General features: G+C 39.2%; 1 protein-coding gene across 1 annotated transcript; it reads right to left on the reverse strand.

Annotated features, from left to right (window-relative positions):
* Positions 1-1,351: 1,351 nt before the first annotated feature.
* On the reverse strand, positions 1,352-13,101 carry bnip4 (BCL2 interacting protein 4). Its single transcript, XM_061911577.1, has 6 exons — positions 12,918-13,101; positions 9,307-9,466; positions 9,171-9,231; positions 9,000-9,106; positions 5,106-5,255; positions 1,352-1,672 (listed from the first exon to the last, which is right to left on the reverse strand). Exons 1-6 carry the CDS (start codon positions 12,958-12,960, stop codon positions 1,630-1,632), a joined length of 564 nt encoding a protein of 187 aa, XP_061767561.1. The 5' UTR covers positions 12,961-13,101; the 3' UTR covers positions 1,352-1,629.
* Positions 13,102-14,220: the final 1,119 nt, after the last annotated feature.

A 14,220-nucleotide genomic window follows, 5' to 3' on the forward strand; every position in this document is an offset into this window, starting at 1 on the left:
AACGCATCAATGACAGGTAAATGACCTGGAATAACACATCATGTACGGTGTTGGAGTTTTCCGACTCTGTGTGGCCTTAAACACATCACATGTGTCATTCCAGGTGTTTCCCTGTCAGTGATGCGTTCACAGCCACACAAAAAAGTCAGACAATTCCAACACCGCACATGGTTAAACGCATCACTGAAAGGTGAACGACCTGGAATGACATACGTGCGGTGTTGGAATCGTCCGACTTTTTGTATGGCTGTAAACGCATCACTGACAGGGAAATGACCTGGAACGACACATCACGTGCGGTGTTGAAGTTGTCCGACTTTTTGTGTGGCTGTAAACGCATCACATGTGTCATTCCAGGTCGTTTCCCTGTCAGTGATGCGGTCACAGCCACAGGAAATGTCGGACAACTCCAACACCGCACATCGTTTAAACGCATCACTGCAGGGAAATGACCTGGAACGACACATCATGTGCGGTGTTGAAGTTGTCCGACTTTTTGTGTGGCTGTAAACGCATCACTGACAGGGAAAAGACCTGGAATGACACATCATGAGCGGCGTTGGAGTTGTACAACTTTTTGTGTGGCTGTAAACGCATCACTGCAGGGAAATGACCTGGAATGACACATTATGTGCGGTGTAGCAATCGTCCGACTTTTTGTGTGGCTGTAAACGCATCACGTGTCATTCGAAGTCGTTTCCCTGTCAGTGATGCGATTACAGCCACACGAAATGTCGGACAACTCCAACACCGCACATGTTTAAACGCATCACTGCAGGGAAATGACCTGGAACAACACATCACGTGCGGTGTTGAAGTTGTCCGACTTTTTGTATGGCTGTAAACGCATCACTGGCAGGGAAACGACCTGGAACGACACATCACGTGCAGTGTTGAAGTTGTCTGACTTTTTGTGTGGCCGTAAACGCATCACTGACAGGGAAATGACCTGGAACGACACATCACGTGCGGTGTTGAAGTTGTCCGACTTTTTGTGAGGCTGTAAACGCATCACATGTGTCAATCCAGGTCATTTCCCTGTCAGTGATGCGTTTATCGCCACACAAAATGTCGGACAACTCCAACACCGCACATCTTGGGAAATGACCTGGAATGACACATCATGTGCGGTGTTGGAATTGTCCGACTCTTTGTGTGGCTGTAAACACATCACTGACACAGTAGACTGTGTCCCTGCAGGTGTTCTCTTTATGAAAACGACTGCATCTTCGACAAGTTCGACACTTCTTTATTATTTTTGACCAAAGGTCAATAAAATTTCCAATTGTATTCATCCGCTTTGGTGTTGTTTTTATTTTAATTTTGCATACACAAAGAGACTCCAGCCGTGAACATTTGCACCTTTTTATTTTGATAGCCAGCAGAACACAATGCAGCACATGACTTACATCATCATCACAATGAAACAACAGCAAAGTACAATTAATCAAATCCAATAATTAAAAAGTATCAGTTCCTCAAAAAAAAAAAAAAAAAAAAAACGTGCAGGAAACAGCAGAAGTGCGGACGTCCGCCGACGATTTCAGTCGAACCAAACTCAAGAGTCGCTTGATTTTTTTCACATTTAAGGCATGCCGAGGTCAGGGAAAGGTCAGAGTGCGGGTGTGGTCAGAAGGTGGTGTGGGAGGTCAGTCTCTTGCCGATGTAGATCCTGCAGACCACACACACTTGCAGCAAAGCCACAAGAAAACTGCAGCTCGTGTTGGACGGACCGTGCGTCCAGGAAGTAGTCACAGCCCTCCACTCTTTACATAATGGTTTTATGCTACAGCCTAATTCAAGTTTGTCCTCAAAATTCTACACACAATACCCCATAATGGTTTTATTTTACAGCCTAATTCCAAAATGGAATTAATTCAAGTTTGTCCTTAAAATTTACACACAATACCCCGTAATGATTTTATGCTACAGCCTAATTCAAGTTTGTCCTCAAAATTCTACACACAATACCCCGTAATGGTTTTATGCTACAGCCTAATTCAAGTTTGTCCTCAAAATTCTACACACAATACCCCGTAATGGTTTTATGTTACAGCCTAATTCCAAAATGAAATAAATTCATGTTTGTCCTCAAAATTATACACACAATACTCATTATGGTTTTATGCTACAGCCTAATTCAAGTGTGTTCTCAAAATTCTACACACAATACCCCATAATGGTTTTATGCTACAGCCTAATTCAAGTTTGTCCTCAAAATTCTACACACAATACCCCGTAATGGTTTTATGTTACAGCCTAATTCAAAAATGGAATTAATTCAAGTTTGTCCTTAAAATTTACACACAAAACCCCATAATGGTTGTATGCAACAGCATAATTCCAAAATGGAATAAAGTCATGTTTGTCCACAAAATTCTACACACAATACCCCATAATGGTTTTATGTTACAGCGTAATTCTACAATGGAATAAGTTTCTGTCTTTCCTCAAAATTCCACACACAATACCCCATGATGGTTTTACGTTACAGCCTAATTCTACAATAGAATGAATTCATGTTTGTCCTCAAAATTCTACACACAATACCCAATAAGGTTTTTATTTTACAGCATAATTCTAAAACAGAATCAATTATTTGTTCTCAAAATTCAACACACAATACCCCATTATGGTTTTATGTTACAGCCTAATTCTACAATGGAATAAATTCATGTTTGTCCTCAAAATTCTACACAAAATACCCCGTAATGGTTTTATGCTACAGCCCTATTCCAAAATGTAATTAATTCAAGTTTGTCCTTAAAATTCTACACACAATACCCTATAATGGTTTTATGTTACAGCATAATTCTAAAACTGAATAAATTATTTGTCCTCAAAATTCTACACACAATACCCCATGATGGTTTTATGTTACAGCCTAATTCTACAATAGAATACATTCATATTTGTCCTCAAAATTCAACACACAATACCCCATAATGGTTTTATTTTACAGCCTAATTCTAAAATGGAATACATTCATGTTTGTCCTCAAAATTCTACACACAATACCACACAATGGTTTAATGTTACAGCCCTATTCCAAAATGGAATTAATTCAAATTTGTTCTCAAAATTCTACACATGATACCCCATAACGGTTTTATGCTACAGCCTGATTCTAAAATGGAATGAATTCATTTTTGTACTCAAAATTCTACACACAATACCCCATAATGGTTTTATGTTACAGCCTAATTCCGCAATGGAAAAAAATAAGGCTTTCCTCAAAATTCTACACACAATACCCCATGATGGTTTTACATTACAGCCTAATTCTACAGTATAATAAATTCATGTTTGTCCTCAAAATTCTACACACAATACCAAAAAAGGTTTTTATTTTACAGCATATTTCTAAAACAGAATAAATTATTTGTCCTCAAAATTCAACACACAATACCCCATAATGGTTTTATTTTACAGCCTAATTCTACAATGGAATACATTCATGTTTGTCCTCAAAATTCTAAACACAATACCGCACAATGTTTTAATCCTACAGCCCTATTCCAAAATGGAATTAATTCAAATTTGTTCTCAAAATTCTACACATAATACCCCATAATGGTTTTATGCTAAAGCCTAATTCAAGTTTGTCCTCAAAATTCTACACACAATACCCCATAATGGTTTTACGTTACAGCCTAATTCTACAATGGAAAAAAAATAAGGTTTTCCTCAAAAGTCTACACACAATACCCCTTAATGGTTTTATGTTACAGCCTAATTCCGAAATGGAATAAATTCATGTTTGTCCCCAAAATTCTACATATAATACCCCATAATGGTTTTATGCTACAGCCCTATTTCAAAATGGAATTAATTCAAATTTGTCCTTAAAAATTTACACACAATACCCCATAATGGTTTTATGCTACAGCCTAATTCTGCAATGGAATAAATTCATCTCTGTCCTCAAAATTCTACACACAATACCCTAAAATGACAGTGTGAAAAGTTTTTATTTTAAATAATCAAATGTATTAATAAAAAACATCTCTTACATAAATATAAAATAGTCATTGCTGACACACCTTTGAAAGCAACAACAAGCTCAAGTATTTTGGAATACAGAGCCACAAGCTTGGCACACTTATCTATGGGCACTTTCTGCCATTCCTCTTTGCAGCATCCTGGATGAAAACATTGGTTTTCATCCAGGATGTCTCTGTACATTGCCACATTCATATTTCCCTCTATCCTGACTAGTCCCCCAGTTCTAGCCGCTGAAAACCACCCCACAGCATGATGCTTCACGTTGGTTTTCATCCAGGATGTCTCTGTACATTGCTGCAATCATATTTCCTTCTATCCTGACTAGTCTCTCAGTTGGTTTTCATCCAGGACGTCTCTGCACATTGCGGTAGTCATATTTCCCTCTATCCTGACTAGTCCCCCAGTTCGAGCCGCTGAAAACCACCCCCACAGCATGATGCTTCACGTTGGTTTTCATCCAGGATGTCTCTGTACAGTGCCGTGTTCATATTTCCCTCTATCCTGACTAGTCTCTCAGTTGGTTTTCATCCAGGGTGTCTATGTACATGGCCGCAATCATACTTCCCTCTATCCTGACTAGTCCCCCAGTTCGAGCCGCTGAAAACCACCCCACAGCATGATGCTTCACGTTGGTTTTCATCCAGGATGTCTCTGTACATTGCTGCATTTATATTTCCCTATATCATGACTAGTCCCCCAGTACTAACCGCTGAAAACCATCCTCAGAGCATGCTGCCACCACCATGCCTAACTGTAAGGATGGTATTGATCTGGTTTCTTCAATCCTTGTCTCATCAGACCAGAGGATTTAGTTTCTCATGGTCTGAGAGTCCTTTAGGTGCATTTCAATTTTTTTTTTTACTGAGAAATGACTTCCATCTGGCCTTATTGGTGGATTGTCCTTCTGGAAGGTTCTCCTCTCTCCACAGAGGAATGATGTAGCTCTGACAGAATGACCATCAGGTCAGAGACAATCCTTATAGGGCATTGTGTGTAGAATTTTGAGGACAAAAAAAAATGTATTCCATTTTGGAAAACGAAATGTGGGAAAAGTGAAGCGCTGTGAATCCCTTCCGGACGCACTGGGCTGCCTTCCTTACCCCAATCCAATGGCTAGTAAGTGCGAGATGATTAAGGACGGCAGGAAGAGCTGAAGGAAGTCGGCAGAGAGCACGCCGCCGCTCTTCATGGCGCCCGTGTTGCGGATGCTCAGGGGGGTGGAGCGCTTTGGGTGCTTGAGCAGGAACTCCCTGCGGAGGAGCGCATCAAACTTTCATTGCCGGCAGCCCTGGAATGTCACCTCAGACAATCTGCCACTATTTCCTCACATAGTGTCTACATTTAGTAAGAGCGTACCAGTTTCATGATACATCACCTGAGCTCCGACCCATTAGGATAACTAGGAGTCATGTTGTGTATTTAGGGGTTAACACATATTCAACCGCAGATGGTTAATCTAGATATTGGCGTTATTTTACACATGATTTTGTCTGTTTCAGTCACTATATTATTCAACCACTACAGTAATTGTGTTCGCATCCACAAGAACCACATGGGTTAGCCTTCTCTATACAGTAATTACAACCTTACTAGTGCTCACTTCACAGCCACAGTTGGTCCATTGAGTTATTGACGTTATTTACACATTACTTTGTCGGTTTCAGTCACTATGTTATATAGTCACTACAGTAATTGTGTTCACACCCACAGGAACCACATGGGTTAGCCTACTATATACAGTATTTACAACGTTACTAATGTTCACCTCACAGCCACGGATGGTTATTTAGTTATTGACATTATTTACACATTACTTTGTCTGTTTCAGTCACTGTTATTTAGTCACTACAGTAATTGTGTTGGCATCCACAGGAACCACATGGGTTAGCCTACTCTATACAGCATTTACAACCTTACTAGTGTTCACTTCACAGCCACAGATGGTCCATCTAGTTATTGACGTTATTTACACATTACTTTGTTTCAGTCACTATGTCATATAGTCACTACAGTAATTGTGTTCACAACCACGGGAACCACATGGGTTAGCCTACTCTATACAGTATTTACAACCTTACTAGTGTTCACTTCATAGCCACAGATGGTTCATGGAGTTATTGACATTATTTACACATTACTTTGTCTGTTTCAGTCACTATGTTGTATAGTCACTACAGTAATTGTGTTCACAACCACGGGAACCACATGGGTTAGCCTACTCTGTACACTATTTACAACCTTACTAGTGTTCACTTCACAGCCACAGATGCTCCATCTAGTTATTGACATTATTTAATATTTACACATTATCTGTTTCAGTCACTATGTTATATAGTCACTACAGTAATTGTGTTCACATCCACAGGAACCACATGGGTTAGCCTACTATATACAGTATTTACAACGTTACTAATGTTCACCTCACAGCCACAGATGGTTTATCTAGTTATTGACATTGTTTACACATTACTTTGTCTGTTTCAGTCACTATGTTATTTAGTCACTACAGTAATGGTGTTTGCATCCACAGGAACCACATGGGTTAGCCAACTCTATACAGTATTTAAAACCTTACTAGTGTTCACTTCACAGCCACAGATGGTCCATCTAGTTATTGACATTATTTAATATTCACACATTACTTTATCTGTTTCAGTCACTATGTTATATAGTCACTACAGTAATTGTGTTCACATCCACAGGAACCACATGGGTTAGCCTACTATATACAGTATTCACATTACTAATGTTCACCTCACAGCCACGGTTGGTCTATCTAGTTATTGACATTATTTACACATTATTTTGTCTGTTTCAGTCACTATGTTATTTAGTCACTACAGTAATTGTGTTGGCATCCACAGGAACCACATGGGTTAGCCTACTCTATACATTATTTACAACCTTACCAGTGTTCACTTCACAGCCACAGACGGTTCATGGAGTTATTGACATTATTTACACATTACTTTGTCTGTTTCAGTCACTGTTATTTAGTCACTACAGTAATTGTGTTGGCATCCACAGGAACCACATGGGTTAGCCTACTCTATACAGCATTTGCAACCTTACTAGTGTTCACTTCACAGCCACAGATGGTCCATCTAGTTATTGACGTTATTTACACATTACTTTGTTTCAGTCACTATGTCATATAGTCACTACAGTAATTGTGTTCACAACCACGGGAACCACATGGGTTAGCCTACTCTATACAGTATTTACAACCTTACTAGTGTTCACTTCATAGCCACAGATGGTTCATGGAGTTATTGACATTATTTACACATTACTTTGTCTGTTTCAGTCACTATGTTGTATAGTCACTACAGTAATTGTGTTCACAACCACGGGAACCACATGGGTTAGCCTACTCTGTACACTATTTACAACCTTACTAGTGTTCACTTCACAGCCACAGATGCTCCATCTAGTTATTGACATTATTTAATATTTACACATTACTTTATCTGTTTCAGTCACTATGTTATATAGTCACTACAGTAATTGTGTTCACATCCACAGGAACCACATGGGTTAGCCTACTATATACAGTATTTACAACGTTACTAATGTTCACCTCACAGCCACAGATGGTTTATCTAGTTATTGACATTGTTTACACATTACTTTGTCTGTTTCAGTCACTATGTTATTTAGTCACTACAGTAATTGTGTTGGCATCCACAGGAACCACATGGGTTAGCCTACTCTATACAGTATTTACAACCTTACTAGTGGTCACTTCACAGCCACAGATGGTCCATCTAGTTATTGACATTGTTTAATATTTACACATTACTTTATCTGTTCAGTCACTATGTCATATAGTCACTACAGTAATTGTGTTGGCATCCACAGGAACCACATGGGTTAGCCTAGTATATACAGTATTTACAACGTTACTAATGTTCACCTCACAGCCACGGATGGTTTATCTAGTTATTGACATTATTTACACATTATTTTGTCTGTTTCAGTCACTATATTATTTAATCACTACAGTAATTGTGTTTGCATCCACAGGAACCACATGGGTTAGCCTACTCTATACAGTATTTACAACCTTACTAGTGTTCACTTCACAGCCACAGATGCTCCATCTAGTTATTGACATTATTTAATATTTACACATTACTTTATCTGTTTCAGTCACTATGTTACAAAGTCACTACAGTAATTGTGTTCACATCCACAGGAACCACATGAGTTAGCCTACTCTATACAGTATTTACAACGTTACTAAAGTTCACCTCACAGCCACGGATGGTTTATCTAGTTATTGACATTATTTACACATTACTTTGTCTGTTTCAGTCACTATGTTATTTAGTCACTACAGTAATGGTGTTTGCATCCACAGGAACCACATGGGTTAGCCAACTCTATACAGTATTTACAACCTTACTAGTGTTCACTTCACAGCCACAGATGGTCCATCTAGTTATTGACATTATTTAATATTTACACATTACTTTATCTGTTTCAGTCACTATGTTATATAGTCACTACAGTAATTGTGTTCACATCCACAGGAACCACATGGGTTAGCCTACTATATACAGTATTCACATTACTAATGTTCACCTCACAGCCACGGTTGGTCTATCTAGTTATTGACATTATTTACACATTACTTTGTCTGTTTCAGTCACTATGTCATTTAGTCACTACAGTAATTGTGTTGGCATCCACAGGAACCACATGGGTTAGCCTACTCTATACATTATTTACAACCTTACTAGTGTTCACGTCACAGCCACAGACGGTTCATGGAGTTATTGACGTTATTTACACATTACTTTGTCTGTTTCAGTCACTATGTTATTTAGTCACTACAGTAATTGTGTTGGCATCCACAGGAACCACATGGGTTAGCCCACTCTATACAGTATTTACAACCTTACTAGTGTTCACTTCACAGCCACAGATGGTCCATCTAGTTATTGACATTATTTACACATTACTTTGTCTGTTTTAGTCACTATGCGTACTTTGGTGGGTTATTCTCAGGTCGGCTGGACCAGTCCCAGATCCAGTCTGCGTTTTTGTTCATCATCAACTCCACTTCCTGTCTCCTCTCTTGGAGGTCCTCGTCCGACTAGAAATAGCACACAAGTGGCGGATTATGCGAGGGTCATAGGGGACATTTGAAATTCAAGTACCTGCAGGCTACTTCCACCAGAGCCTCTCCACACGAGGAGTGGGGTGTGTCCCCTGAGTGGACTGTTGGCACAGTGTGACATGTGACTAAAAGTACTTCACCCGTTCTAGACAAACTGACTTTCCCGCTCCTCGGACCTGTTACACTGCGAGCTTCCGCCCGAGCTGTTCCGGCCTGACTCGTGCTGGGCGTCCAGCAGCATGTTCTCCATGTCGTCCTCCTGGGCGGAGGTGGGCGTGGCCAGCTCCTGGCCGCCGTGGGAGGCCGTGCCGCTGAAGTGTAACTCCACCCAGGAGCCTTGGCGGGGAACAACAACAGCACAGGTCTTTACAAACTACTTAAGCAGAGGGTGTCCAAAGTGCGGACTGGAGCCCGTTTTTTTTTCATTCTACGGACAAGATAAATAGATCACACAAAAACAAATGGAGCCTACTCAAATCCCCCCAAAATGAGACCTGACTCTAAATGGCCTCAAAAAGGTTTTGATAATATTAGTAAATAATAACAATAAGACGACACAAATTGTTTGTGTTACAATATGAGTGTGAATGTTGTCTGTCTATCGGTGTTGGCCCTGCTATGTCAAGGGTGTACTCCGCCTTCTGCCCACGTGCAGCTGAGATAGACTCCAGCAATCCCCGTGAGACCGAAAGGGCCAAGCAGTAGAAAATGGATGGATGGACGGACATATAACTAGGTTCTGGCCGATGAAAGGATATCATTATACATTGCGATAGACTAGGGTTATCCAGATATCAATAAAATGAATTTCGATAAAAAGAGAAATACAAAAAAATTGTATTATTGTCTTTATTTTAGCAAAAAATCTTAGGGTACATGAAACATACGTTTATTATTGTAATTTAGTCCTTAAATAAAATTGTGAACATACTAGACAACTTGTCTTTTAGTAGTAAGTAAACAAACATATTGTGTCATTTATACACCTATTATTTTGTCAACATTATAGGGGACAAACTGTAAAAATTCATTATTAATCCACCTGTTCTTTTACTGCTTATTTTCTGTTCCAACGTGTTCTATCTACACTTCCGTTCACACGTAATAATCACTTATTCTTCTCGTTTCATCGCTTTAAATAAAAACAAACCCATCGTTCATGTTAATGAGCGTTCGTGAATATATCTCAGCCTTTCAGTCTTTTGTTCAAATTTGATACAATGTACAAAGGTTTGTCGAACAAATAAAAATACAACTATTCTAAACATATGTTTATTGTTGCAATAAAAGAGCAATTTAGTCCTGGAATAAAATAGCGAACATACTAGACAACTCGTCTTTTAGTAGTAAGTAAACAAACAAAGGCTTCTAATTAGTCTGCTGATGTATGCAGTAACATATTGTGTCATTTATACACCTATTATTTTGTCAACATTATGAGGGACAAACAGTAAAAATTCATTATTAATCTACCTGTTCATTTACTATTAATATCTGCTTATTTTCTGTTCCAACATGTTCTATCTACACTTCTGTTAAAATGTAATAATCACTTATTTTTCTCTTTTTTTATACTTTTTAGGGGCGGTATAGTACCGAATATGATTCATTAGTATTGCGGTACTATACTAGTACCAGTATACTGTCAAACCCTACAATAGACACGTAAAGGATATCAATACAAAAATGTGCTTGATAAAGCGTTCGATATTCGGTTTTTGGGGGGTTTGGAAGAACCCAGAAAGAATTTAGCAAAGTTAAGTGGTATGAGCAAAGGGACTCGGGGGTCTGGAACCTGGCAAAACAGGAAGTGGTCAGTGAGCAGTGGGAGGGACATGTTTAACAGCCAATTGCGTAAGAGTATCAACTGTCACATTGGTTGCGCCATCTTGTTGTTGTACCTTTTTTCATTCCAACCTTTGTCCGTTCCCCATTCGGATGTAAGGAAACGACGGGTAGGAACTAAAGAGCAGGACTGTATACATAAAATAAATAACAAAAGAAGTGCTACTTAAAAATAAAACTGTGATTAAATAATATTTAAATAATAATTACTGCATAAACAAATTAGCGCACCTAAATAACAACTACAGACCAAATAAATGTTACACAGAAGTAGCAGACGATGTGCGCGTGACGTCACGGATTGTGGAGCTCCTCACATACTCACATTGTTTACAATCATGGCCACCAGGAGCAAGAGCGATTCGGACCGAGAAAGCGACAATGTCCCCATTAATTTGAGCGAAGATGAAAGATTTGTGGATGAGGAAAGTGAGCGTGAAGGACTACACAAAAAAAAAGACGGGGCAGTGGGAGCGATTCAGATGTTATTAGACACATTTACTAGGATCATTCTGGAAAATCTCTTATCTGCTTATTGTGTTTAATAGTGTTTTAGTGAGATTATATAGTCGTACCTCAAAGTTGGAGAGGTGTGGCCACGGGTGTGGTGACCGCCAGTGACTCTGAGGGAAGCCACGTTTCTCGACGAGGCGAAGCAAAGGCAGCCGGCCGGGCCAAGCTTTTTTCCCCCCTCCTCGACGGTGGAAGCATCCCACGTTCGGGGGCGGCCGGTCGGAGGAGGCAAGAGAGTTGCAGCTGCCTATTTGACAGGTGCACGAGGAACGACGCAAGCTCCGCTCATGTCTACGGTAAGAGCCGACTTATTACCACAATTTTCTCACCGAAACCTGCCGGTTGACATGTGACCGGTTGACCGCTCTGTTCCATAGTAAACCTTCACCTTCAGGAATGTAAACAAGGAAACACCGGCTGTGTTTGTGTTGCTAAAGGCGGCCGCAATACACCGCTTCCCACCTACATCTTTCTTCTTTGTCGTCTCCATTATTAATTGAAGAAATTGCAAAATATTCAGCAACACAGACGTCCAGAATACTGTGTAATTATGCGATTAAAGCAGACGACTTTTAGCCGTGATTGGTGCTGGAAGAAAATACACCCTGGACAAGACGCCACCTCCTCGCAGGGCCAACACAGATAGACAGACGGACAGACAACATTCACACTCACATTCACACACTAGGGTCAATTTAGTGTTGCCAATCAACCTATCCCCAGGTGCATGTCTTTGGAGGTGGTTTTACAATACAACTAAAACAATTCCTAGTAAATGTGTTTAATAACATCTGAATCGCTCCCACTGCACTCGCCTTTTTTTCCCCTAGTGCTTCACGCTCACTTTCCTCATCCACAAATCTTTTATCTTCGCTCAAATTAATGGGGAAATCGCCGCTTTCTCGGTCCGAATCGCTCCAGCTGCTGGTGGCCATGATTGTAAACAATGTGAGGAGCTCCACAACCCGTGACGTCACACGCACATCGTCTGCCACTTCCGGTACAGGCAAGGCGTTTTTTATCAGCGACCAAAAGTTGCGAACTTTATCGTCGATGTTCTCTACTAAATCCTTTCAGCTAAAATATGGCAATATCGCGAAATTATCAAGTATGACGCATAGAAGGGACCTGCTATCCCCGTTTAAGTAAGAAAACCTCATTTAGTAGGCCTTTAAGAAGTACTAAACATTTCCGCGCATGCGTATTAGGTCGCAGGGTCTTAAACGACCATTGTGTGGACAAGGATAAGTTTAGGCGGGATTTGTTTATTTTATGTATTTATTCTAGCTCACATAAACGGTTACTGTATTACGATGGAATTGTATTCATAACGACTATTCAACACAAATAGTTTGTTTAGTTTACAGAGCGACATAACAATGTCTTGCTAGCTAGCGATAGCATTTCCGGAACAAAATAGGCGCCATACCTTGCAAATTCTCATCCGATAAAGCGTCCTTAGGTAGCGCCATCGTGCTGTTTACTTCGCCTCCTCCTTCGTCGACTTAAATACACACAAAAAAAACAAAAGTGGTGTCGAAATCTGCGGCAGCTGGAGCTGAGTTGTGGCGCCGCACAACAACAATGACGTAACCGAGTGTTTACCTCGACGCTGATTGGCTGAGGCGAGGGCGCGCGCCGGAATGACGTCTTAGTCCCGCCTCCGCCAGCGGGGACCGCGCATGCGCCGTTGCGCCCGAATGGGGAACAAACAATGCTTTATGGCGTCCCTTTAATGTCACCTTAGTTGGTTTGATAACGAACATGACACGAATAGACGGTTTTATTGTCAGGATAAAACGTTTAAAGAGTCAATTAATGGAAGTAGTTCTGCACATTTGGCTGTAGGTGGCAGTCAAAGATCATAACTTGACATTGTTGTGCCTTCAACAGCTTCTCTTTGCTGAATTACGTTGGTGTTACTGGATTGCATTTATATATATTTATATTTGTTTATTATATTTATAAATATTTTATATTTATATTTGTTTATTATATTGATAAATATTTAACATTAATGTATATTTATATTTTTTATAATATTCATATTTCACATTTATATATATTTATATATTTTATATATCTTACATTTTTACATATTTTACCCATATTTACACATGTATATACACCGGTATATTTATATTTTTTTATTATATTTAATTATATTTTACATTTATATATATTACAATTTTTTCATCATATTTATATATATTTTACATTTATATATATTTATATTTTTTATTATATTTATTTATACTTCACCTTTATATATGTATTTATATTTTTTTATTAATTTATGTATATCTTACATTTTTACATATTGTACATATATTTACATATATATATATATATATATACATATATATATATATATATATATATATATATATATATATTTCCTTGAATTGCTGCCGGGGCGCTAATTAAAACCTCTTCTCACTCCTGCGCTTACCAAAGGCATGCGGTAAAAGTAAGCATGCGCTAATTATTTTAAAACCTCTTCTCACTCCGGCACTTACCAAAGGCATGCAGTAAAAATTTAAGTGTGATGTAAGCTTGGACCTTAAATCCTACTCCTAATCTTCTTCCCTTCATGTGATTTCAAATTACTGGTATTGAAATCAGCCTCCTCCATTTTGAAAATTATGACAGGGGAAGTTTCACTCGTGACGTCACGAGTTTGACCAGGCGGTAATACTAAGCATGCGCTAATTATTTTGGGAAACGAGTTT

This window comes from Nerophis ophidion, linkage group LG09, assembly GCF_033978795.1.
Source record: "Nerophis ophidion isolate RoL-2023_Sa linkage group LG09, RoL_Noph_v1.0, whole genome shotgun sequence".
Classification (NCBI taxonomy): Eukaryota; Metazoa; Chordata; class Actinopteri; order Syngnathiformes; family Syngnathidae; genus Nerophis; species Nerophis ophidion.

Excerpts from the sequence above, each read along its gene's own strand:
- bnip4 (XM_061911577.1), bottom strand. The coding sequence starts at position 12,960 with ATGGCGCTACCTAAGGACGCTTTATCGGATGAGAATTTGCAAG. Across the intron at positions 9,232-9,306 it reads GGAAGCTCGCAGTGTAACAG|TCCACTCAGGGGACACACCC; the intron begins GTCCGAGGAGCG and ends CTGTGCCAACAG. Across the intron at positions 5,256-8,999 it reads CCTGAGAATAACCCACCAAA|GGAGTTCCTGCTCAAGCACC; the intron begins GTACGCATAGTG and ends GCTCCTCCGCAG.